The sequence below is a fragment of the Pavona decussata genome, unplaced genomic scaffold (genome assembly GCF_977016875.1).
Source record: "Pavona decussata unplaced genomic scaffold, jaPavDecu1.1 SCAFFOLD_143, whole genome shotgun sequence".
NCBI classification, from domain to species: Eukaryota; Metazoa; Cnidaria; class Anthozoa; order Scleractinia; family Agariciidae; genus Pavona; species Pavona decussata.
In genome coordinates this window covers 815,088-841,749 of record NW_028145556.1, presented here as the reverse complement: position 1 = coordinate 841,749, position 26,662 = coordinate 815,088, and the positions used below count along the sequence as shown (strand labels likewise).

The window sequence follows — 26,662 nt, the reverse complement described above, 5'->3', positions numbered from 1 at the left end:
TTTGATAGAGCGTTTACCTAGCCGGTTCCGATGTGGTACAGATAAAATCATGCCGCAACAGAGCCAGGATTAAGGGGTTGCATGCAGTCAGAAGAACACGCAAGCAATTTGAAGCTACAAGTTATAAGTGTTTTAACACTTAGACTAGTTAAAACTAGTCAAACAGCAATCTAAAATGGAATGCCAAAACGTTCTAACATTCAGAACCAACAAAATGTTGTAGAGCAATGTTCTAACGTTTAGCAGTGTCCCAGTTTAGTTAGCAAAAGATAGTCACAAGATGACGCAAGTTTAAAGCAGTGCAGCACTTTTGTTTCTCATTTGTTGCTCAACAAATGCTGAGCGATGTCTATACTCGTTGGTCTATTATAAATTGCTGGATGTTTTCTCAGTCTTGCCGTGCAACGTGTTGGATGTTGTTGAACGGAATAGAGCCTCGTTCTATTCTTTTCAACAACATGCAACATGTTGAATGCCTGTCTAAACATACAATATCACATGATATACATCTGTATTGCTCAACATTTGTTATATTAACAGGCGGTTCAACATTTGGTTCTCAACAAACTTTCCTAAAAGTCTCTTATCCTGGGTCCTCAAGAATCAACAAGTGGGCTTGTGGCAAGTCTAGCTATCTGTAATTTGGTGTTTATGCGTTGGAGCTCCAGCTAAACGCGTTTCAACATTGCTGTAACACATTTGTTGGTTCGACAACTTTAGAACGCTTAGCACGTACCCAAGTTAGATGATGTTTGATATTTGCTTTCCTCAGTCGTCCTCCCAACATTGTTATATATTGTACAACAATTAAAATTTTGTTTTTGTTTCAACAATTTTAGAAAGTTTAATAGTGCTCCGTTGTGAATGTTTTTGACCAACATTATCCACTCCGAGCAAATGGATGAAAAAATTTTGGCCTGTATTTAAAAGTGTTGGGGCGGTCGGTGTTGTTCGACGTTTAGTAGAACCGTCCTCGGAAAATTGTTACACAACAAATTATTGGAAACATAATTTTACATAACAAAGCTATGGAACATTTACCTACGCCAGGGTTTTTCTCTCGCTTTTTCCTGTTGCACCGAACATACTTGATTCCAATGATATTTAAGGGTTTTTCCTTCATTTGTCTCCTAAGGGGCGGACCATTAGAAATCACGGGAGGGGGTGACAATTCCCCAAAAAAATTTCTGCAAAGGGAAATTGCCAAAAAAGAAATTCCTGCAAGCAGTTTAACGTCCAAAACAATTCCTGCAAGTAAACTGAACCAATGTACATATCACGAATATAACCTGCTCTTCTTCTAACACATTTTACTTGTAGTAATGTTTTTAGAAGTGACAGCGCAACAGATTACATCTGATCTCCTCCTCATTTATGGAAATCCTGTAGGTCAAGCGTTCAACATTGCACTCTACAGGTAAAACATCACTGAAACGGCTCTTGAAGGACCTCCACCCTGCATTCCACGACCTACACAACCTGTGCTTTTTGGAGGTAAATCTGGCAGTGAACTCTTTGAAGCACAATCCATTTGTCGATAGGACAAGACGTTTTTATCTTCGACCGAGAAAACAACACCGAATATACGTACTATCTTGCCTTCGAACTTCTCACGCTTTTCGCCTTTGCGTTCAACTGTAAAGAATGGTATCGACCAACACGACGAAGCCGAGTTTCCTTGACAAGTGAAAAAACGTCCCTCAGTAGAGTTATGAAAAAAAAAAAAAACGAATCAAGCGTTAAATGAGAAAGGCGTTCTATTTTGGTAGAATCTATGCCATCATCAGACAAGTTTAAATACAAAGCAAGGGAATTTAAATATTGTAAAGGTGGTGTTCCGCAAATATACTCAGTCGTGAAAGGCAAAAATTTCACGTTAATTATCAGGAGAATAAGCATAGTGCACTGCTGGATATCTACTGATACTCCCTCAGCTTCTATTTCATTAAATAAAGAATTTTTCCTACAAGCTATTCTCGCCAACACAACCATTTTAGATCAAGACGATAACTGGAATTTATTGTTATATAAAGAAGCTTATCACATCAAACTCTTTAACTAAATAGAGCGCATGTGCCGGAAAATACGAATCAAAGGCTCCTGTGAGCCAGCTCGTGGATGCAGAAGTGAATTATGGTAACCGTAAAGCGGTACTCGCATCAAACTAAGGATTCGTGGACGGCATACGGGAATAAAATGTGACCTGAAAGGTAACATTGTTCGCATAGCCTCGAAAACTGAATCGTTTGAACAAGGAAGCCATAAAGGCTTACACTGTAACAGATTCCAGGCCGTGTGCATTCCAGGAATGCAATAAATTCAATAAAATAGCATATTGGTAATAAACAAGTTTTTCTTCCTTGTCAGAGAAGACTAGAAAGTCTAACCATTTGCAAAGGCAACACTTTCTCCTGAGTTCTTTAAAGTCCCCGAGCGTTGGTCCGGCCGGGAATCGAACCCAGGCCTACCGCTCCACAGTCTGGTACTCATCCAACTGAGCTAACCAGGCGGCGGTCATCCGGGATCATCATTATGACCATCCGGGTGATTGCAGTCATGAGAAGGACTGATTGAGGTCAGACATTGAATGACATTTCGACAATCTTAGCGGAAGTCATCATCGGAGTAAAATGGATCGTCAGGGGATGGTATAGTCTCTAGCTGTTGACGTGATTGGTGAATTAAGTCACGATGATGTTAGCTTTAGTTTGTCAGTTAGTTACTGGCTGTGAAGACTGTAAAAAGTACTTGGTACGTTTCGATCCGTTTCTTTTTTCTGTTAAAATTCGCATAATCAGTTTCAATTGTAACAGCAGAAAATTCAGTCATGTTACCGTTTAATGCCCACCTCAATACTTCGGAATGAAAAGTAGTATTCAACCATTTGAAAGGTTCTGTACTTGGCCCTATTTTATAATAGTGACAAGTGGCTTTGTGGAAATGGTCTGAAACGATCCCGCTGTTTTTCTTTACCTGACAGATGTTGGTAACCACGCCTGAAAAGTGGGACGTGGTGAAGCGAAAGAGCAGTGGGGATGTGGCACTAGCTCAGCTTGTGAAGTTATTAATCATTGACGAAGTGCATCTCCTGCATGACGACAGAGGCTCAGTTATCGAATGTTTGGTGGCTAGCACGCTGCGGCAGGTTTGCTCGTTAGTTAAATAAATAATATATAAATTTGTTCAAATAGAAGAAAGATCCTCGCAGTTAGTACGCAACTTAAGCACCTAATTTGTATAGCGTATTATTCCATGACCAGATGGTCAAATGCACTTTATAGTATGGGAACACTCGCCAGATCGACTTGGAATTTGGAAATGTTGGTTTTTGAGGAGAGGGGAAAATTGGAGAACCCGGAGAAAAACCTCTCTGAACAAGGTTGAGAACCAACAACAAAATCAACCCACGTGTGACGCCGAGTCCGGGAATCGAACCCAGGCCACATTGGTGTGAGGCGAGTGCTTACAAACCGCGTAAAAATACCTTCGCACCAGGAGGCACCGTCCTTACGTTATAATCTTAATCTACTGTGTAACCATCTACCTTTCAAGGCAACTGAATAGAAGTTTTAATAAATATATAGAACGTTTTTAGAAAGAACTTATATCTTCTTCAATCGTTTTTGTAACAACATTGATCGATTCTGAACTCTATATAATGAAACGAACTTGCAGAAAGTTCAATGTTTTTTCCGATAGATATCAGGCGCTTTTACGTGAATTATCTGTCAGTTGTTGACCAGCGCGGCCTCATCACATGAGGTGAAACCTGTTGAGCGCCATTGAATCGAGGTCTCACTCTTGAATGATGCAATAGAAATCTCCCAGAAGGTAGTCTGTGCTGGATTCCAGCTTGACCGCGTGGTCTGGCGCCTGGTGCCGGACGTGGGGCCGCTGGTCTATAAACGGGAGCCATTGTGGGCGCATTACTACGATTGGGGTGAACGGCTGCATTGTTCTGTAAGTTGGAAGGGATGAACTCTCTTGCAAATACGCTTAAAGAACGCTGAGATGTAGCGCTTCCAGTGTCCTCTCTGGTAGGCAGAGCCGCAGTTCGTCCACTAATTCCTCCAGAAGATGTCCTTTCAAATTCCTCATGAATATGCACTTGCTTGGAAGGAACAAATTCTTTGGCCCTTGCGTTTAATTTAATTGGTTTTTCAACTTCCCCGTCAGCCCCAGTCTTTCCTCTGTTTTTGAAAGCAGCGGCTCCGCCGTCCCTAACGAATGATGCCAATTCTGGAAATCTTGTTTTCGGAAGGACGAACTCGCGGGCTTTAACATTCAAACCTAGTGAACAGGTTTTGGCGGAACTCTTCTTCCCAGCTGGAGTTGTTTCAAGACTGATGGACGTTGAACTTCCTTTTGCTGAGCTCTCAACTAGGAGAGGGACGTCACTGGTGACCTTGTTGAAAGGTTCCACCTCTGGGCTTTCTGATGTTATTTCTGTCGATACCTTATGAGCAATCGCATTCACCATCTCCTCTTCAAGGGGAGTCTCATTAACTTCCTCGATGGCGAACTCCTGGGTAAAGGCGCTAACACTTTGTTGCCCTGAAGAAAACTCTTGAGCAATTCCACAGACTATCTCATCTTCGAGGGGAATCTCTTGGACGGCAATGATATTTTTGACCTCGCAAGCGAACTCAGGCACCGCAGAGTCACTGCTGACAGCTTGTTCTCCTAGACTTGACTCCAGGGCAATCCCACAGACCATTTCCTCTTCGAAGGGAATGTCTGTCACTGCACTGACATTTTGCAGCTCCAAAGCGATTTCAGGCACGAGCTCACTGACAGTTTCTTCTTCTACACTTAACTGCTGAGCAATCCCACAGACCATTTCGTCTTCAAAGGGAATGTCTCTCACTCTACTGACATTTTGCAGTTCCCAAGCAATTTCAGGCACGAGCTCACTGGCAGTTTCAGTTTGTTCTTCCAAACTTAACTCCGAAGCAATCCCACAGACTACCTCCTCTTCCAAGGGCATCTCTTCAACTGCACTAACACTTTCAATTTCGAAAGCATGCTCAGGCACGAACTCGCCGACATTTTGGACTTCTAAACTGAACTCATGTGAGATCCCGTGGACCACCTCCCCTTCGGTTTGAATATCTTTGATTGCATTGGTACTTTCAATCTCGGAGGTGTGCTCGTGCGCAAATGCGTCGGCAGTTACCATAACAACAGGGATTTCTTGAACAATTGCGGTGGTCGGCTCCCACTCCACATTATTGCTTTTAAATGTTGTCATGGTCGTTATTTCCATTCCTTCTGTCTTCACATATTCTTTGACACTGTTATTCTTCAAGCTGAAAATTAAATAAATAAGCAAGGGTCAATAAATGAATGAAAGATATTCCAGTCGCGGCAATATTAACTTGGCGCGCGAGAGTACTGTTTTGATTTTCTTTTCCTGCGAGCTATCTTTTTACGATTTTCTGTTTAATCTTGGTGCTTTCTTTAAATACGCATCCGTAATTTAGTTTTCAAGTTAAAAGCAAGCCGTGTGATAATGACGTGAAGGTAGACTGTGTGGAATAAACAAAATGATGATACGATAATTTCATCAAGAGAATCTCTTCGACGAATGAAAAAAACCTATATTACACCAGCGACAAGACGGGTAGTATAACTTTTAGCTCTTTGAAAATTGATTTTAAATTCTGTGATTCCACTTTAGAGTAAAAAAAATTAAAAGCTGAAAAAGAGCATTCATAACATGAACCCTTTTTTCTCAAATGTTCTTCAAAGCATCTTGCGGGAAAACCAACGAGTGATCCGTTTTTGCACTGCAAAGCAAAAATAAAAATAAAACACAGAGAGTAAATTACCTTTGTTGAAGAATCATATTCGCCACTGTAGCTGAATCTGTTCCTAAAAAACACTTCCACAGCTTATATGCCGCTATATAACTACACCAGAAAGTAGCAACAACCATTTTACTGCTTTTCGACGAACTTTTAAACTTCCATTGTTTACGTCAGATGTCGTCATAGTCGTAAATTCGTCATGAGCGGAATGTTGGAACGGAGCGCGCGCTTCCGATCAGTGATGACTTGTGCATGTTTTATCAGCAGAATTTGTGGTAGTTATTGGAGATAACGAAATCTCTTAGTTTCAAAGTTAAAGAGGCAACCATTTAGGTAATGTTAATAGCGACGTAGCTAAGATTGATGGGGAGAATTAATTTCTTTTTAACAATCTGGTGACTCTTCGTTACTCCTTGTTTTGTCCCCAGATTGCCCTGGGCACGGTACTCAATGTTGACGAAGCTGTTGAGTGGCTGAATTACACGTATCTTTACAATCGAATGCGACATCGCTCGAGAACCAATCAGACATTTTTCCTATTTTCGCCAGCGCGGGGTCGTGCGCGGGCGATCCGAAGGGGAGTAGGGCATTTTACCCATAGGGCCTTGAGGTCATACATCCGGGAACCCGAACAATCGAAAACATGCAAGACAAGATGGCGGCCCCAAACAAAGTGACAGATACGAGAACAGAATTAGCCGAACTTATCAAGAAAAGGGCAGAAATCGCGGTAAGCTCCCATCAAATTGCAGTATATTGCTTAATGATACACCTGAGCTGGTCATCGATCATTTTTTCTGCCATTTTGGGCATCGATTTATCGAAATAACGTCGACCTTTCCATGAATGACGTCAGCAAATATTTTTCGGCGCCAAAATAAGTATTCCCGTAAATCAATTGACAAACTAGTTTTCCATAGAAATAAACACTCATATTTTTCAAGATAAATCATAGTTTAACCCTTCCTGTGTAATATTTAGTGTTTTTTTCCCATAGTTCTTTCAATGCCTTCTGTTGGACTACTGTGGGGGTCTTGTTGAGATTTGCAACTTTGATCATTGTGTAATTTTGAAATTATAAAAGTGGATGTGTGAAAATAAGTGGGAGCTACAAATGAAGTGTTAAATACATATAAGACTGTGGATTGCAGTTATGTTTATGCATGCATGCAACTTAAGCAGTTGTGAAAAGCAAAAACTGAAAAAGAATTAAGGCTTTAAAGGTATTCCTGTGATACCAGTGCAATGTTCTGCCAACATTTAAGTTCTAGAATTTACTGAGCTAACAAGTGAACTGTGAGCTGATCATTTTGTGATTTCTTATTTCCCCTTGGAAATGAAATATTATAATGCAACTCCTTGAATAAGCACTATTCTCAAATAAACACATCCCTTGAATATTAAAATGCCCTCTCCTTTGGCCAAAATTTGAAATAAGTGCCGCTGTTTGAGTGAGTATTGACATGACAAAAGTTAAATACAAGGTGTTAAGTATCTGGGTGTGTTGATCGACAGCAACCTCTCTTGGCAATATCACATTTATTATATTTTGCTTAAGATAAGTAAAACAATTGGTATTATATCACGGTTGAGATACGTTCTACCCACTTCTATTCTTCTTCATATTTACGGTTCTCTAATCCATCCTTACGTTTCTTACGGTCTTTCAGTATGGGGCCAAACTTCAAAATCAAATCTGCAGAAAATCTTAATCCTCCAAAAAAGAGCCTTACGTCTAATTTATTTCCGCAATAACAGAGAGCATGCCATCCCGTTATTCGTATGTTCTAATATCCTTCCAGTTGACATGCTTTATTTCAAATCTATAGCCAGTCTTATGCATGATATCAATAACCAAAGTGCTCCCCTGAACCTAATAAATCTTTTTGATCGAGTAGATTCTGTGCACTCTTATAGAACCAGGTCTGCATCCACGGGCAAATTTCATATAAAATGCTCAAAGCTGACACAACTGAGCCACTCATTTTCGAGATTAGGTTGTAAAATCTGGAATGAATTACCGGAATCTTTCCGTACAAAAACTAAAGCCTCCTTTAAGAAATGCCTTCAGACCAGATTACTAAAACTTCATGATCAAGAGGATATTTATGTTGACGTCAACACTCTGATTAAAAACTTCAAATATCAGTGGTATGATTAGCTAATATGAAACTTTCTTAATTTTAATTTAGACAGTCATTATTTTTTACTTAACTTATCACACATTAATTATTGGTATATCTTTAAATTATATTCTGTAAATATATACTAATCAACTGCACTACCCGCCTAGATTAGCCTATGCTATTTGCGGGCTAGTGCATTCTTGCCTTACCTTCGTGAAAAATGTGCTTTAATAAATTGAATTGAATTGAATTGAGGTAGTTGTGTTTATCACCGGTCATTTTATTCAATCATCGCAAGTTGAACTGCTCTTGACAGTTTCGAGTTATCTTGAGAATATGATTATGTTTACATGGGTGACTTGCATTTTAGTCATTATTTTATTTATTCAACACACTGCTCTAAGCTGCTCAATTTGTAAAAAATGTCCCATGTGTTTATTTGACAAAACTATGGTGTTTACCATGACCAGTCTCAGTGCACTCATGTAATGTTCAAATATCACAACTTAAACCAATTTGATCCAACCTAATAGTAATCCAAAGTACAGTTTGAATAAGAAATCACTGCTTTTTCCCCTTTAATTTTGACCAAGAAAGCATTATACTTGTCTTGTTGGCAAATGTACTTTCTTCAGACAGTAACTGGCATACTCAGAAAAAGAAAATCCAAGTTCTCTCCCAACAGGAGTTGAAGCTGTGACCTCTGAGCAACAAGAAACTTGTGGGAGTTAGGCCATTAAACTAGGTTCTGCGAGGATTTTCGGAGTATGCCTGTACCAGTGACTGAAAAAAATACATTTATCATTACTTTTAATCACCAGGCTTAAAACATGACATCACATTTCTTTCACATTGTATTTGTTCTTATTTTCAACCTGATGTACACTCATGTTTTGAAATTCTAATAGCTTTAAATGCCACAGAGCCTTCTATCCCAAACACTAGATACCTTGAATCACTCTTTATCTGATATATTAACTTTTTCCCCTTGGATTCTGGTTACTGTACTGGCCCCAGTTGTTCAAAGAGCGGATAACTTTATCCACTGGATAGGTCGCTATTCGGCCGATGAAATGTGTGCAAGATTTTCCCGATAGCCCCATCATTTGTGAATAGGGTACAAGCATATGTCAAATGTAAGTATGGGATTATGTGGAAAACTTGCCAAAAGCATTAGTTGGAGCACATCTGCACTGCCGGATAGTGACTTATCCAGTGGATAAAGTTATATGCTCTTTGAACAACTGGGGCCAGCTGGTTACTTCCAGTAAATAAAACTCTTTTTTTTTAACAAACCTTTGTTTCCCTTGAAGGATCAAAATGGCAAGTCTTCTTTACTCTTTGAGTATTCTTCCCTTACTAATCCTAGAATACCAAGAAAGTCCTGCTTACAAAGGGTTACCATGACATGGTTTTCAATGCATGAAGGCCAAATCATACCCTAAAATCACAAAGGAAAAATTGGATCTATGCACCACTTTAGCTGAAATCAATTGTAGGGAGAGCTCTGTTTGATAATGTTTTTTCCCTCTTTATTGCTAGGAAAGTCTGGCTAACCTGGAACGTCAGATCTATGCTTTTGAAGGCAGCTATTTAGAGGACACACAACTCTATGGCAATATCATAAGAGGATGGGACAGACTTTTAACAAATAAGTAAGAAAAATGAAAAAAAAAACAATGTTTACTGGTTTAATTCAGTTTTTGTGGGGTTGTTAGTTGAGAAGAATACCAAAATAATATTTCTAACTGTCAAGTTGGAATAAATCAACCAGCCATGACAAATGCTTTCTATTTTTAAGTTTTCCATATATCTATGTATTATAAATTACCGGCATTGTTTTTTTCAGCAAACTAGGTGTTTTTTTTTTGTGAAACAATTTTTATGTCTTTGTGTAAAAGGTTACACGTAGTCGGTCAGTTTAATCTGCACACTTTAGTTTTGTGTAGAGCGGGGTCTAGTTCTTTTATAGTTATTTGAAGTTTCTGTATTTTGTGTGCTGGAAAATTATGTTTAAATCCATTTTCTCTGACTTTTGTTTCTAGAACTACAAACACCAAAGTTGAAAGGAGAAACAGAAAATTTAAAGATGCTGAGAGGTTATTCTCAAAGTCATCCATCACATCACATGCTGTAAGTACAGTTATCATTATTCAGTATTTTATGGTATTAATGATTATAATAATAATAAAAATAATAATAAATTTAAATTTATACCGCGCAGTTTCTATAAAAATATTCAACTGCGCCTTACAATAAATATTAAATTAAAAATAAAATAGAAGTTTAAAATTACAATTCTAAAATTCCATAAATAAATAAAATAATTCATCAATAACACAGATTAATTAATTTTTAATAATTATGTATGATTTAAACGGTAACCGCGTTGCTTACGTGGAATATCAACTCTGTAGTTATGGATTAAGGTCCTTTTCAGTGGCCTCACCCCAACTGTAGAATTCCCTGCCACTTGAAATAAGATCTTGTGACGACTTGAATGTTTTTAAGAAAAAAGTTAAGACTCATCTTTTTGTAAATGGTTTGAACCCAGGAGTCATGTCATAAGTACGTAAATTATGATCATCCGGGTGAGTGTAGTCCTGAGAAGGACTGTTTGTGGTGACTTTGACTGACGTTTCGACAACCTGAGCGGAAGTCATCTTCAGAGTCAAGTGAATTGTGGAACGTCAGTAGGTGGTATATATACGTCTCTGGTTGTTAACCTGATTGGTCAACGAAGTCCAGATTTTATTGGTCGTTTGTCAGTAAGCCGTGAAAGTGCACCAATCACTTTTTACAGCCTTCACAGCCAATAACATCACGGCTTACTGACAAACGACCAATAAAATCTGGACTTTGTTGACCAATCAGGTTAACAACCAGAGACGTATATATACCACCTACTGACGTTCCACAATTCACTTGACTCTGAAGATGACTTCCGCTCAGGTTGTCGAAACGTCAGTCAAAGTCACCACAAACAGTCCTTCTCAGGACTACACTCACCCGGATGATCATAATTTACGTACTTACTCATCTTTTTAGGAAAGTTTTCCTATAGAATTAAATACCACATTTAGACATTTTGTGCATTAGAAATATTAGACCTAAATATCTAAATGTAATTTTCTTTTTATTATTCAGTATTGTATGGTGTAACGAAATGTATTTGCTGTAATTGTAAAGTGCGATTGGACAACGCTGGAAATTGCGCTATATAAATAAAGTTTTATTATTATTATTATTATTATTGTTATAAATTAAATTCTGTGTCAGTTATGGTCAGAACACTAATATTATTGTTGACCAGCGCATCATACATCTGGCTCCTTTCAAGGCAGTCTGGCCCCTGAGCATGATGACGATGGTAAATAATAATGATAATGATAATGATAATGATAATGATAATGATGATGTTCCTCCGTCATTTCCTTACTGTCATTTCCTTACTTTTCGTCATTTCCTTACAAGAAAATTGTCATTTCCTTACAGTAAGGAAATGACAGTGTCATTTCCTTACAAGAAAATTGTCATTTCCTTACAGTAAGGAAATGACAATGTCATTTCCTTACAAAAAAGTGTCATTTCCTTACCTCAATTTTGCTTGTAAGGAAATGGCAATTTTATTTCCTTACCAAAAACTGCATTCTCCTTACATTGTCATTTCCTTACAGGAACATTTTTTCTTTTTGATGGGGAATCATTAATAAAGACACTAGTAGCAAAGACTTACCTGTTTGTAGTAATTTCTGACTAACATTATCTTCATTCAGTTCTTTTTGTTAAAATTATGGCCCGTTTCAAATCAACGATTGGTCCGCCTTCATCCAGTTAGATGCCTTTATTTACAATAGGTTTTCTTGTTCAGTTTTTGGCAAAAGTAAGAGCTGATATCATTATAGGCCCTGGCAATAAATATAGACTAATAGTAAAATATGTTGGATGTAATTATATCAGGGGCACCCAACGGATCGTTTCGGTAAATTATCTGTTCGAAAGGCCCTTAATCCCCTACAATTTTCTGTAGGGAATTTACATCTCGAATGTTCGTGATATAGGAAATTTAAGGCCTTATAAGTGTTTTTGGATTGATAAAAATGTCGTTTCGGATACCGAAAAAAGGTCAGCTAAGATTTTCGGAAAGGAAATAGGACCTAAGGTTTTCGGAAAATGGACAAAAATGCCCTAGTAATTTCGAAAAGAATCAAGTTCCCCTAGAATGATCGAACAGATAAAAATATTATAGCGCGGCCTAAAATGAACTTACAGAACTTTAAAGGTACTCCAGATAGCCGAAAATAGCGTTTCAAAGGATCTGATAGAAAACTGTCGTTAGGTGCCCCTGATTATACTTACACAATACAACTAAATAATAATTGCAAAGCTGTGCCTGAATGAAATCAAAAAATTAAAGTTAAAGCTACTCCGGTATACCAACATGATAGTTAAATGGCTTTTTCCGCGCATTCAATTAATTTTTATAAAGGGCAATCTGAGGTGGAATCTTTTCCCTGTCCTCCAAAAGAATGAAATAATTTAGTAAAGCCAAGATAAGCCAATGAAACGTAATGCAAGCACGCTACTGGGGGCATTGCATATTGGCACTGTCGCAGTTGGAACCGAACACTCGGGCGCGCAGTTGAAAACCTTGCAAGATTGGATACGTAAGTTTCTATACCCCAGTTCTCAGTGAAGAGTTTTGTTTTACTGAAACTGAAAATAATAAATTTGATAAAAAAGAGAGAGGCAGAGAGGTTGTAACTGATGTTACTGCGCTCACCAAGAAAAGAAAGAAAAAGAGCGACAAAGACGGCAATGTTGGTACGGAAACAGAATCTACCGACTGTTCTGAGAGTTAGGAATCTAAGTCAGAGAATTCCGAAGACGACCCGGCCCTGAATACGACCCTGCTCAGGAAAAGGTTTTTCGAAAAGGATCAAGTAGACGTAGACGACATGTCAACATTTGGCTCAGATTCTTAGGGCATTGCAGAAGAAGTAGCAAGCCGAAAAAGCGATGCTAAATGGGAGGACTAGCTAGCTATTACCAACAAGCCGAAATGCACCACAGTCTTCGAGAGAAATCTCTTCGCCAGTTCTATAGGTTCCAGCGTCATATTGCGGGTGGTGAATCACCTGTCGCACAAGCACTTAACAACAAGAGGCACGTCCATATTATACTCCAAGAGTTGGACTCACATGGAACAGGTTTGGATTTTCTAGCGCGGGACAAGTACTTTGACATTTGGGACAAGTGGGCCAGTCCAAGACTAAGAAAAAAAAAACCCTCAAAGGAACCACCATCAGGCTCTAATTCCGTTCCTTGGAGAGCTTTTCCAAGTGGGTCAAGGAATATAAGAATTCAATCGAAGACGAAGACGAGCAAAAAGATAGCAAACTGACAAAGAATGGGCTACTTTTTGGTCGCTGGTCCCTTGGGAGGCCTAAAACATGTCTCAGAGGACGTTTTCGGACACACCGATTCCATGGGAAGCTTTTAAAGGAATATTTTTCTTGCGTCCGAAAATCGACATTTTTGCAAAGGGTAGGACCAAGGTTTTTGGTCAAATATTACCAAATTTTAAGTCGGCATTTTTCACTTGTTTATGTTCCCAGGAGCTCGTTATATCATAAAACTCCCTTGGGAATCATTTTTAAGTGCAAATAACGCCCTGAAAAATACTTTTCTGTTTAACTCTCATCCTGACTTTATCTATTGAGGGCTATTTCTTTGTCCCTGGTCCCTTGGGAAGCCTAAAAAGTGTCTCAGGGGACGTTTTCGGGCACACTAATTCGATTGGAAGCCTTTAAAAGAATATTTGTATTGAGTCCAAAAATCGACTTTTTCCAAGGGGTAGGTTCAGGGGTTTTTGGTGAAAAGTTAGCCAGTTTTGAAGTATGATCATTTCTGTGAAGTTTGAACTTTGTTAAAATAAAGAAGCATCTTCTTTTGCAAAGGTATTCTTACCCGTTGAATAGATGTCAGTTCATTTAGATTTCATGTCTCCATCTTTAGGTCTAAGGGATTTTATTATGTTTGCACCTTTAAGTGTACACCATTGTTCCCGTTAAGTGTCAGTTTTGTTAAAACACATAGGGGCGAAACCCAGTACTCAAAACTGGCATTCTACTGTGGTTTCTATTCTAGGCACCTGTTAACCCTTTCTAGGCCGGGGGGGGGGGGGGGGGGGAATTCTGCCCGCTTTTATAGCCTTTTTAACTTTTTAATATGCAAGCAAACACCACCAAACTTAGGAACTATTTTGGAAACTTGCCTGGGAACAAATCAGTATGGTCGGTAAATCATCTTGACATTTGACGTTGCCATGGTAACCAAAATTTCACATTTTTTACAAAATTGTAGCTCCGCATTTGCTTGGAAGGATTATTTTTCAGAGAAGCATAGTAATTACGATTACATCATTCCAGTAAATATAAAAAAAACAGGACTTTTCAAAAAAAGTAAAATCTTCCTGACCATGATATTCTGAAAACTGTCATTTCCTTACCTAATTTGAGACCAATTTCTTTTGTAAAAAGATCAGAAATTAAAAAGAAGCCACGACATTGAGGCAAAGCTTGCGTCTCCTTCGGTGAATACTTATTATGGATGTCAACTCAAAGTTCTCTTTCACAGGGCAAAGATATCAACCAACCCAGGAATTGTCATTTCCTTACAATTTTTACAGAAAACACAGTTACCTTTCCTTCGCTGTGAAGCCATTCCTTTGCGACAAATGCTAGATTTCTTTGCATGGCCTTTAGTTGTGTATGTATGGCTTTCAGCACCTACTATGGTGAATTTATATGATTCAAATCTAGCACAGTGGAGGGATTTGTACTTGTGAGTTATTTTTGGTTGAAAATTTAACACCTAGAGTGCTTTGCAATGCGAGAGGATTGCACTAATGACAATTAAGTCTTATGTGTCAATGAATGTAGTATTAATAGGCAAGAACAAGTCTTACATTTATAGGTAGGTCCGAGTAGTTAAGTGCTCAATACAAAAGAGATATGCGAATGTAAAGTTCCTTGAATTTGGAATAAAATTGTCATTTCCTTACCCTCAAAAACAAGAAAAAAATTGTCAAAAATTTGTTAAACGTCCTAAAGTGCTTATTTCTTGGCTGGCACTTTCATTCGTCCTAACCTTTCTTGAAAACAAACGGGACTTGTTTATCATCCAATCTGAGGTTCATTTTGAAGAAGGAAACGATATTCTAGAAACTGTCATTTCCTTACCTATTGAACATTTGGTCTTAAAATTTATTTCTTCTATAATACTTGTGCCATTTACATGTTAACTTCACAAAATGTAGCATACATTGATAGCTATTATGTCACAAAAGACCAGGCATTATCATCTATTTTTAGCCCTTCTAGCAACATTTAACTCAAAAATAGCAATTCTGTCTTGAGGTTGACTTCGAAACCTGTACTAGACATTATACTTGCACTAGATTTTTTTTCGTCAAAAGGTCGCTTTTCTGAAACATGGATGATAACGTGGGGAATACAAATGAAGCTGTGGGGAGTTACTTTATCATCTGTTAAGCAAATTTGCAAAGTTCTAGCAATTTTTCTTCCTAGATTCCCCAATTTTCGTCATTTCCTTACCTTTTGGAAACTTCAATACGCCATTTCTCGGTGGCAGTTTAGGCAACATTGCTGTTCTTTTAGCACAGATAACAATGGAACCAGAAGTTTGCTTCGTAAAAAAATTAGGGGTTTCCCATGTAAAATGCACATTTTACAAGCGATTTTATGATTATCATGAGAAAGGTAAGGACATGACTTTTCAGGAACATTATAATGATAATGATAATGATAATGATAATGATAAGGATAAGGATAAGGATAAGGATAATGATAATGATAATGATAATGATAATGATAATGATAATGATAATGATAATAATAATAATAATAATAATAATAATAACAATAACCCTTGCAGTAACCTGTATCAGGCTGACATACTGTTTTTGTGGAAAAGCCACAATATTATTTGCTTGATGTCCAGTATTTGAGATAAGTACATAGCTGGTAAGCCTTTGGGGTTAGAAACAGGCTAAACTTGTTTTTACTTTTGTGGTACATGTAACTGTAATGTTATTTTGTGGTGTCATTTTTTCAGGCGATAGCAGCTGGGGGTGGCCTCACTGAACCTCTTCCTGAAAAGAGTAAGCTTAACTTTTTAGCTTATCAATTCCTTACCTCCAGGTTATTTAGGTTTTTGCAACCTACGTTTTAGCTTTTTACTATGCTTCTATTTTCAAATCTATTTAACAAATCGACGGCAGTTTTCTATGGTCTATACTCTTATAGACCATAAAATGACGTCAAAAATGTTCAAAACTCAAGTGGAACCACGAGCTGCAGGCGAGTGGTTTCACTGCTAAGTTTTGGACATTTTATGGCGTCATTTTATGGTCTATAGGAGTATAGACCATAGAAAACTGCCGTCGATTTGTTTTTTACAATAACATGGAAAAAGTGCGAGCGGAATTGGCTTTTTTTTTTCGTTGAGAAAGCGCGCGCGTTACATCTGACGTCATTTTTATTGTCTGTACTCTTATAGACAATAGCTACGAGCCAATCAGCGCGCGGGAATTTGGACACTTATTGTAAAATTACCCTTTTTTGTTGCATGTTTTCATCATAATTTTTAACAAGTTGTATCATCACTTTTGTTTCATAAGTATGTAAATTATCATCATCCGGGTGAGTGTAGTCCTGAGAAGGACCGTTTAAGGTGACATTGACTGACGTTTCGGTAACCTCAGCAGAAGTCTTCTTCAAGAGTCAAGTAAATTGTGGAATGTCAGTAGATGGTATAAATGTCTCTGGTTGTTGACCTATCTAACCCTTACATACAGTATTTCATTTATTTTATTATTATTATTATTATTATTATTATTATTTATTATTATTTTGTAATGTTGTGATGATGTTACAATGAGGTTTAATCAATCAGCAATTCAAGATGGGAAGCAAGTTGATTTGGAAAGAAGTTTCTACACTGAAGCCTCGATGACATAAAAAATACAAAATGTTGTGCATCCTTTGAAATAACCTAAACCACAATGAAGCAAAAGATGTTCACATTACCTTGTTAAATCATAAGGCCCACTCAGCTGTTGACTTGATGCAATTCTCCAATTTGCTTTTTTAGAGGAACCTTCTCACTCAGACCCTATTCTTCACCAACATGGTCATATTGGACGTGTACACAAAGGTAAATACTTCACCTAAGTTAGAAATTGCCCATTTCAAAGTTTATAAAAGGGCTTGGCCATGAAGAAATGAACTCCAGTGCCAAAAAGATCGCATAAAAATGAGTAAGTTTACCAAGCTTGGTTATGTTTCATTGCGTGGCAACCACACCAGGCTGTGGCCTGTCAAAGGCTGCCCATATTCCATACAAATGAAATGCCTCTAATTCTGAGATGGCATCCCCCAAATCCATCCAAAGTCTCTTACTTTTCCACTTTTTGAAAGCCTTTTACATGGTTGCAATGTACCTACAGAACTGCAAACTTGGTAAACTGACTAATGTTTTTTAAGGTGATCTTTCTTGTGATGGACTTCTGATTAAATGCAAATTATGTTAGAAACTTGTCCCTAGTCTTCATTTGAACTTCGGAATGGTCAGTACAGCTAAAACTACTTACAGTCCATTTCAACTGTCATTTGCAACAAATATTGCTTGGAAAAGCCATGTTTTTGATGAGGTAGTTACTCTTTGTGAAAAAAAGGGTGTGGAGCAAAGCTTTATACGTTGAAAGGGGAAAACACAGCCCTTATCCGTGGATTATTCACCAAGGTGACAGTCAACATAGAAAAGTATTTTAGTTGGGGCGATTATTTTGGAATGAACATAGGCCACATGCAGAATATGAGCTGATCAGACCTTCAGCTTGGAGTTAAAAGAGATTTACTGCAGATGTAATGGATACTGGGTGTTGCAAGCCTTGGCAAAGTTTATTCACTGACTTTCTGTCTATGACTTAGCATCAAAAGTCACTAATATCATCTGCCTGAGGTTAATTGAAAACCAATATTGTACCATTCCATTGTCTGTAAATTGTCTTGAAACGTGTACAGTATACTACAGTGTTGTGTTGTAACATGTTGTGTAACAATGATCCTCATCATTTTACTTGTTAACGTTTGTTTACTCTTTAGTTTCTCACAAGAAAAGAAAGCATAAAAGACACAGGTAAATTGTTTGTGTAAATTGTGATGGTTTTCCATCTATTTGTTTGTGATTGTTTCAACTCTATATCGTAAAGTTGTAAAGCTGTATTTCCACAAGCTGTAAAGCTGTAATATTTTATCACGTATAAGTAAAGGTCATCTATCTATCATTTATTTATTCATTTGTAATTGTATCAGCCATCTCACAGTCTTGAAACATTTTATGTAACAGCACTGCAATGAGGAAGCCTTATTCTATAAGCCCTATGGTTTCTCCCATGGCTTCTTCACCACTTTCTCTTTGTGGTGTTCAAAATAAACACTAAACAAAATAAGTAAATAAATAAAATTAACAAAGTGATGAGTTTAAAATTAAAAGTGTGTTAAAAAATGGTATTTTTTTCAGGATTGAATTAAGAGTGAAGAAAGCTGGTCACAGATCTAGAGAACCAAGCTTTGGGGAGGTAATTCTATCATAAGTATCTAAAATACATTGCAAGTGAACACAAGTTTAGCAATCACAGTTTTAAGCCTACAGTGTAATTATGGTAATTCCAATCTGCAAGCTTTTTGCAAGTTAGCAAAAAAGACCAATACATTGCAATTTATATGTGTTTGATTTCAATCACAAATAATGACTGATTCACAAACACTTTGCAAAATCTTTAGATACAGTGTATGTGTGTAGTGGTGAGCTTGAAGCGTTACCCGCAACCTAAATATCATGTTATAACTGAATATCTTTGTTTTTCAGGATGAGCATGAAGATTAAGAAAATTCAAGGAAAATATCCAGCAATTGGTTTATTGATTTTCAAGGGGAGCATTACTTTTAAAGAGGAGCGAATTGGAGAATGAAAAAAAAAATGAATCTGATGCTAATTTTCTTCTGAATTCTTGAAACTCTTGACCAGAACCAGCTTGTGAAAAATGTTTTTTTTTTTTTAAATTTATTGACTTAATTTTACAACTGTATATAGACTGTTGTTCTGGCCTTGTTTGTTTGGAAACCTGTTGCTGGTAATTTGGGATTAAGAGTGCCTGGCAACTTTGGTCTTCATTTGTCTCATCACAAAGCGATTCTCATCGCTAATTCTTAATTACAGTTGAGTGTTAGCTAAAGGGAAAAATGCTGAATATGACTGCTAATTTATAAAAATTAAATGTTCTCGAGTATTGTAGATATAAAAGTAAACCAATTGTAAATTATTGCATGACACAAAATTTAGTAATACTTATATTTTGGAAACAGGACATGTGCTTTAAGTGAACTGCTTTCTTTAAAATTGCCCACGGTTATCATGGCGAAGTTTCCTGTATTTTTATGTATATAAACTGTTTATATTTTACCAATGGCTGTTGTTACAGTTTTCAACAGTTTCACATACAAACGAAGCAGTTGAGTCATTCTGCATCGTTTTGACCTTTTTCACCAAATTTGCAAGCCTTTGTAAACAAAAGAGTGATTGACTGCAAGCTTGACTGTAGTAACAGCTATTGCAGGCTATTTCAGATCATCTGTGCATCTAATGTAAGATTTGTTTGTCTCTTAATAAACAGATTACGTCGAAACTAGAATCTGACTTCAAGATAATTCATTTACATTAATAAGCAAGTTTTGTGTTGTTAAAACAAAACAAGACCCTGGTAACTTTTAGGGGTGTATTTCTTTTAGGAAGGCCCCCCCCTTCAGGGGCTTTTTGATTTCAGGGGGGCGACCTGTACCATTTGTAACCTTACATGGTTGGTCGAGAAAACAAATGAACGAACAAGAGAACAATGCTCCCAACCCTAAAAAACAATGCAGCTGCAGGTTATCAGGGTCCAGTGAAAATAGAGCTTTTAAAAAGTGAAAATAGGTCTACTGAATTTCAGGTCTCACAAAGAACATGGGGGGGGGGGGGAGGGAGGGAGGGGGGCCTTAATGAGGAAGGGGACTTATTAAGTATTTCTACAAAAACGTGTGCTGATTTCTCACAACCAGGTAGGCCATTTCATAATAGGTGGTTTGCATTGTCGCCATGCTGGTGGACAAAACAAAAGAAAATTTGCTCACATAGTTTGCATAAAAATAGTAATTAACTCCCAGAGGAGAAAAATCTTATTGTTCCTGTCCACAAACATGGTCGCCATGACGTCATATTTGACTACAATTTTCCCTTTCAAATCTCAGTAGCGCTTATTAGTAGAGAAAAAAAAAACTGAAGGATTCTGGTTGTTGTAGAAGACGTTGTTAAATAAAGGAAATTAACGCGAAAGAGGTGCTAAAATTTCAAAATAAGGGAAATTAACGCGACTGACACAAAGAAACAGAAACAATGTTCGTGGACTTGTTCCTAAACGTTGAGGTTAAGCCACAGAATCTGGCCATTTCGAGCGTTCTTTACAGTGTCCAGCATACCGGGGGATCTCCACCCTGATAAAACAGTGCTTTTTCCTTTCTGAGGTGTTCGAGAATTTGGTGAGAAAAAAGTGGAAATTAAGGTCGTGGAAATTAATGCACCACTTAATTTAAGACGCGGAAATTAACGTTAACAAAAATTAACGCGACTTAAATTGACGCGAATTTTAAAAATTCGCGTTAATTTCATGAAACGTTAATTTCCTATAATAAGGTATGCCCGTTTCAGAGTTCAAAACGGGGACTGGGAACGAGTTTTTAAATTTTCATTTGATCAGAAATTGGAGTCCATCACAACCAAAATCCCATTAAAATTAGTTAGTTTAAAAGGTTTGAAGTTCTGTCGTTAGATTGCAACCATGTAGAAAGCTTTGAAAAGTCGGAAAAATTAGAGACTGGATTTGGGGTACACCGACTCAGAATTAGAGACATATGTATAGAATTTGGCCGAAAAAGGCGCTGGGGCCTCGAAAACGTCAATCATCTTACAGGGCCCGAAAACTATATAAAATTATATCCCCATGCCATATAGATCTCCTTGTGTCATTATCTAATTTCTATTGTGCTGTATGTATATACCTATATGTATCTCTTTTTCTTTTTTTCTTAATTCAAATGGAGACTGGGGACGAGTTTTTCAATTTTCATTTTATCAGAAATTGGAGTCCATCACACGAAAGATCACAAATTAAAATTAGTCAGTTTACCAAGTTTGAGCTCCTGTCGTTAGAGTGCAACCGTGTAGAAGGCTTTCAAAAGTTGAAAAAATTAGAGAGTTTGTATGGATTTAATTTGGGCCGACGCCATCTCGGAATTAGAGACATTTGTATGGAATATGGGCGACCTTTGACAGGACGCAGCCTGGTTACCACGCAATGAAACATTTTCAAACTTGGTAAAGTTACCAATTTTTATGTGATCTTTCTGGCGATGGAGTTCATTTCTTTATACGACGCAATTTGAACAATGCTAAACTAAGCCCCAGTCCATTTATGAACTTCGGAACGGGAAAACTTGGCCGCTACGTATACTATTTTGAACCTGCTTGTTCCATTTGCGATGTTATTTTACTTTTCCATAATTTACGAAAAATTAGTTCACCTGACGCCATAGCTACAAAGGAAATTCTGCTACTTCTACAAATTGAAAAGTGGAACCGTGGAAGGAGAGGCTGAACGTCCATATTTGGTCCATGGACCTCTCTCCATATCTGCGAGTAGGTACGTAGCCCCCGTGTAGAATTTTTGTGCAAGCATTCGTTGGATCAAAACTTGTAAGTGGGAAATTTGTACAGTGCGCCCCCAGTTAGCTTTGAGACTGATTTGAAATGAGTGAATGAAAAGAAAAATAAAAGAACGCGTCTTGGTTAAAGAGATATAAAATACTATTAATCTGGAAAAGATATGTGATATGTGAATGAGCACTTAATTAGATTAAAAAAATAAAAAAAAATAATAAAATAATAAAATAATAATAATAATAATAATAATAATAATAATAATAATAATAATAATAATAATAATAATAATAATAATAATAATAATAATAATAATAAGTTTAAAGGATTGAAATGCAAGGCTCGCGTATATGTACTATAACAAAAATCGAGGCCTTTTGGATCATCTTTCAGTTTCCCTACTCCACTCCCGATGCGACACTTTTAAACTAGCTCATCCGGGGTGGTGTCAGGAATAAATTAAATGACTCAAATTTCTGCAAGGCTGATCGAACTGCATTGATACGAAACCTATAGCTTCACAGACACACTTTATGCGCTTTTAGTGGTGTTTAAGCTGTCTGAGCAAGATTTATTTTCAAAACTCGTCGAGGAAAGACTCAACAAAAGACGTTGTTTACAACGTTTAAGCCGATTCACGGTTTACCCTGAGTACTGTGAAAAGCTCGTGAAAAGAGGAGGGAAAATTGTCGGCGGGCCGCCGTGCACTGCAAAAATGCCCGCCACATAGCTGCAATCTGATTGGTGGAGAGTTGCCTGGCGCGGAACTCAAACTGGTTTCGCTGCACGTCGGTCTGCAGTTCACTGCGATCTTTTGTACGAACAGCAGCTCGTCTGGAAACATGTCTTCTTTCTTTGAAAAACACCTGATTTATCCATCGAATGGCGTTCCCAAATCCATGGCTGATCTGCGGAGGTACGAGGGATTTTTTCCCAACATGACAGGAGCAACTTATGATCCCATTTCACTAATGAACGAGGAGAAGAATCGTAGCCGTGAGCCGAGCGGTAGCTTTTCTTCAGATTCCACAACAGCTTCCAACTATGATGACATATTTTCGAACTCTGCATTTGCGTTTTCAAGGTATTTAATTTCATCTTTATGACATGGAAATTCTACTTTAAAAACTGTTAAAAAAGTTATGTAACCGACCATGTTCACAAGGAAACATGTGTATTTCGACAAGGAGGAAATTTGCAAATTGCCCGCCCAAATTTTCTGAATTTGTTCAGCTGCTTAGCTTCTCTACAGAAAATAGGGGAATCTCTAGCTCTCCTTCTCCAGCTAATAATAATATAAACATTAACATTCAGCAAAATCAATATGAGCAAGAAGTTTTCTTTTTGTGAGAACTTTTTATTTTCCTCGGAGGAGGACCAGATTGGAACCATTGTGACGATTAGCATTTGAAAGCATGGAGCATCGGAACGAAGCATTCTTTTCTTCTCAGTACAATAAGACGTAATTGCAAGACTTGCTAGATTTTATGATCATATGTACAAGGTGAAGAAACAGCTCCGGAATTTGCCTTTCCACGTGGGGAATTTTTACTGAACAGCTGAAGACATTTGTTTATTTTGTTGTAATTAGATTTCTAGCTGTTGTTGTTGTCAATCAGTTCGATTACGAAATTACTTCATACGTTTAGAAGGAGATTTCTATCAGTTTATTCCGTTGCTGTCAGTAAGATCCTTTAATATTTTACATTATCTGCATTATGTACATGTATTTGTTTTGTAACTTCAGCAGCGGTGATGACAGCACAGGATCTAGCCAAACATCCAATGACGTTTTCGGCGATGAAGGAAAAACAGTGCTACAGTTGAAGACACCCAAGAAGAATCTAGCGAAGCGAGTGAGTCCCAGAAAACCTCTCAAGCCTGTGAAAAGTGTTAATCCCTGCGATCCAAGCTTCAAAGGCGTTACTTTGCACATGAAAACAACGCTAAAGAAAGGGAAACACGGGCTGAAAACCCGATCCGAAGCGCAACTGGTGATCGATTGTTGCTTTACTTCCAAGAAGAAACGTCGTTGTTCCAACCCGGAGTTCGATTGCAAGACGTCAAGACGAAAGCTCGCTTCGCCGGGGTTGAATCCGTCTATCTTTAAGCTCCAAAACTCTCCAGATTCAGTGTTTAACGACAGGAGCCCCTCAGATGTGGATCTGGGAATGATGACGCCTATTCAAGTCGAGAAGGAATGTGCATCGTGTGGAACTTTCAAAACCCCCTTATGGCGCGATGCGGAAGACGGCACCCATTTGTGCAATGCCTGCGGTATCAGGTACAAAAAATACAGGATTCGGTGCGTAAGGTGTTGGTACATACCAAAGAAAGAGGAGAAAGCTTTACCCTGTTGCACGAGCTGCGGTCATACCTACAAAATCGCCCTTGGTCGTAAGGGAAACCCGTTTATCAGCAGTGAGTAGAGGTTGTTGTAAACGCCACAGTTTGGTTTTATTCCGATCACTGCAGAGTGATTATTTGAGCGTTTTACAAAACAGAAACAGTGTTGTGGATATTTGTCAGCTGGTAACTAAAATAAATACTGTTCGATTAGATTACAGTAAGTTTTATTGCTGGTTCTAAGTCCACCTGAGCGTGGATTAAGTGTTGAGCTGTGTTGAGTGGTTAGGACATATTTCCTTAGGTTCCTTGAGATAGGTTTGTGTTTAAGTGTTTTGTGTTAAATATGAGCTTTTCGAGAATAAATATCTCAAAACAGTTAATTTTTTTACTCGGAAAGATTTCTTCTACAAAGAACAAACATTTTGCCACTGTAATAAGATACTTATTCAAACCTGTAACTTCCTGTCATAGTTAGCCATCTCTATTAACTCGTTAGTATGTGTCCGCGCATTACATCATTTTTACACTTTTCTAGTTTTTACACGACCGCGTTTTCCATTTTATTCACATTAATATAATTTGTAATATTTCGTAATATCAACTCTGTCATCAGTTTGTGTTATCATCAATAGTTACGTATTAAACTGCTGTAGGTTTTAGGCTTTCTATGTAGGGGTTTTGAAAGACCAGCCAAGGTTTTGGAAGGGTATGGGGTAACTGGCCAGATAAAATTGTCAAAAAAGTTATCTTATCAAAGGAGGCAAACAGGACAAGTAAAGATATGGGTGGCTGGACATGTTTACTCAATGAAGTTGTCCTGCAAACAAGTATCTTGCTAATAAAAGTAATCAAGTTTGCCAAGTAGAGTGTGAAAAGGTCTGTGGACTAGTCACTCTCCAGGAATTAGCCAACACAGTTATCTGGCCAACTAAGGAGCTGTTTGTTAAGGGTGTAAAATGATAAGAAATTGAGGTATTCAAAACAATTGCAAATCTAACGGTCATCTTACCGTGGTGTTCAAACAGAGATAGTTCAACAACAATACTATCAATTCAGACTGAATTGCCATGCAATCCTAAAACATTGTAAATATCTTTATCTTACAGTCAACCCAGGTCACGCGTGAACGATATTTTTGAAATTTGAACGGAGTTTTGAAATTTACATGTCGGTTTTCAAAATCGCCAACGAGATTTCAGAGTTCCCGTATAAATTTCCCTAGCTTATTGACAGTATAAAGCTATGAATTTTTCTTTACATTGCAAAATTGAATATTTCAAGAATAACAATTGTTTCCCAAGTATTTTGAATCTTTTTTTCAGTTAATGCGTCTTTTTCGGAACGATTTCCAGAGAGATGTCCAACATTTCATTCACACGTCGGATATTACAAAGAGAAATTCGAATGTTCATTTCATTCTTGGAATTACTGTTCACGCGTGACCTGGATTGACTGTAACATAATCCCTCAAACACTTTTCCCCACATCTCGGTGGTAATTTTCAGTAATTTTTCAAGTGGTTTAATTTTGAAGTTATATTTGTTTTGTTGAAGGATCACTATATTTATCATTTGTTTTGTGTTTTAAATTTATGTTTAAATATTTTTTGCTACCACTGTATTAAACCTTGACCGATACATCATCCATCTTAAAAATGATCGTTTGTAATTTTCAGTTATTTCCTGTTGTGTATATAACTGCATCTCTCATTAGACTAAGCCAGTTTACCTTAATTGTTTCTGAGCTACTTTGTATTTCCAGAAAGTTATTATTGAGTACTATAATTATGTAATCAGTTACTGAGTGTAACATCGGTCGAGAGATGATTGAAAAAGTACTTTCCAATCATGGTACACTTGTAAATATTAGTTGGTGGAATGCATTAGACTATTTAAAAAAATTGCCTTCGTCCATTTATTCAACTATAATGGGGTTGTTAAATTGCGCGGGTCGCGAAAAAATAACGCAGGTCGCGGGTAAAAAGGGATGATCAAGTTCGCAAGTATTGAAGCTGTAGACCACAAGTGTTTTTCACATTTAGTATTTTCCATTAGCAAATATCATAACCAATTTATGATATTTGTTAACGTTATTGTCTTTAGTATACCTGTGAAGACTGACAGCAAAACTTTAGGGGTTGAATTAACGAAAAGCCAGTTGTTCAAAGCTAATCCTGGGTTAACATGAACTTGATTAGAATTTAATTGCTAATCAGTAGAAGGTTCTCCCAAAAGATTTTAGTCCCTTAAATTTGACTTAGACTTCTCTTTACCATAAGCTTAACATTGGGGTTTGAAAAGCATTTTAAACAAGTGAGTTAAAAACCTCGGTTGAGTTTTAATCGGGGATTAGAGTTTATCGGCTTTCGAACAGCCGGACCCAGAACACTAAGCTATAGTATTCAAGAGTACACTTGTGGATAGAAAACAAAGGAATCGATTTTGACACCGGATATTTTAAATTCTACAAAATCGATTCATCAACCGTGGTTTCAACTATTATTGCTAGCTGGGGCTTTGTCAGGAATGTTCAAGGTAG

General features: G+C 37.5%; 3 protein-coding genes across 4 annotated transcripts; 2 read left to right on the top strand and 1 right to left on the bottom strand.

Moving 5' to 3' along the window:
• Positions 1–3,083: 3,083 nt before the first annotated feature.
• On the bottom strand, positions 3,084–6,182 carry LOC146466480 (uncharacterized). Its single transcript, XM_085127298.1, has 2 exons — positions 5,832–6,182; positions 3,084–5,309 (listed from the first exon to the last, which is right to left on the bottom strand). Exons 1-2 carry the CDS (start codon positions 5,936–5,938, stop codon positions 3,722–3,724), a joined length of 1,695 nt encoding a protein of 564 aa, XP_084983424.1. The 5' UTR covers positions 5,939–6,182; the 3' UTR covers positions 3,084–3,721.
• Positions 6,183–6,382: 200 nt separating this feature from the next.
• LOC146466479 (chromatin modification-related protein MEAF6-like) lies at positions 6,383–19,715 on the top strand. The gene is made up of 8 exons (XM_085127306.1): positions 6,383–6,540; positions 9,479–9,591; positions 9,982–10,069; positions 16,076–16,121; positions 17,114–17,176; positions 18,127–18,160; positions 18,545–18,602; positions 18,893–19,715. Exons 1-8 carry the CDS (start codon positions 6,454–6,456, stop codon positions 18,908–18,910), a joined length of 507 nt encoding a protein of 168 aa, XP_084983432.1. The 5' UTR covers positions 6,383–6,453; the 3' UTR covers positions 18,911–19,715.
• Positions 19,716–22,568: 2,853 nt separating this feature from the next.
• On the top strand, positions 22,569–24,208 carry LOC146466478 (uncharacterized). Of its 2 annotated transcripts, none has more exons than XM_085127182.1 (2): positions 22,569–22,859; positions 23,526–24,208. In XM_085127182.1, the coding sequence occupies exons 1-2, from the start codon at positions 22,618–22,620 to the stop codon at positions 24,202–24,204; spliced, it is 921 nt and encodes a 306-aa protein (XP_084983308.1). In that variant the 5' UTR covers positions 22,569–22,617; the 3' UTR covers positions 24,205–24,208. The 2 variants fall into 2 exon arrangements, with proteins under 2 accessions (XP_084983308.1, XP_084983307.1); XM_085127181.1 differs by having other exon boundaries at positions 23,523–24,208.
• The last annotated feature ends 2,454 nt before the right edge of the window (positions 24,209–26,662 follow it).

Coding starts and splice junctions, on each gene's coding strand:
- LOC146466480 (XM_085127298.1), bottom strand. CDS start 5,938: ATGGTTGTTGCTACTTTCTGGTGTAGTTATATAGCGGCATATAAGCTG. Junction 5,310..5,831: donor AATATGATTCTTCAACAAAG/GTAATTTACTCT, acceptor TTTAATTTTCAG/CTTGAAGAATAACAGTGTCA.
- LOC146466479 (XM_085127306.1), top strand. CDS start 6,454: ATGCAAGACAAGATGGCGGCCCCAAACAAAGTGACAGATACGAGAACA. Junction 16,122..17,113: donor TGAACCTCTTCCTGAAAAGA/GTAAGCTTAACT, acceptor TTGCTTTTTTAG/AGGAACCTTCTCACTCAGAC. Junction 17,177..18,126: donor TATTGGACGTGTACACAAAG/GTAAATACTTCA, acceptor TTTACTCTTTAG/TTTCTCACAAGAAAAGAAAG.
- LOC146466478 (XM_085127181.1), top strand. CDS start 22,618: ATGTCTTCTTTCTTTGAAAAACACCTGATTTATCCATCGAATGGCGTT. Junction 22,860..23,522: donor TCTGCATTTGCGTTTTCAAG/GTATTTAATTTC, acceptor TTGTAACTTCAG/CAGCGGTGATGACAGCACAG.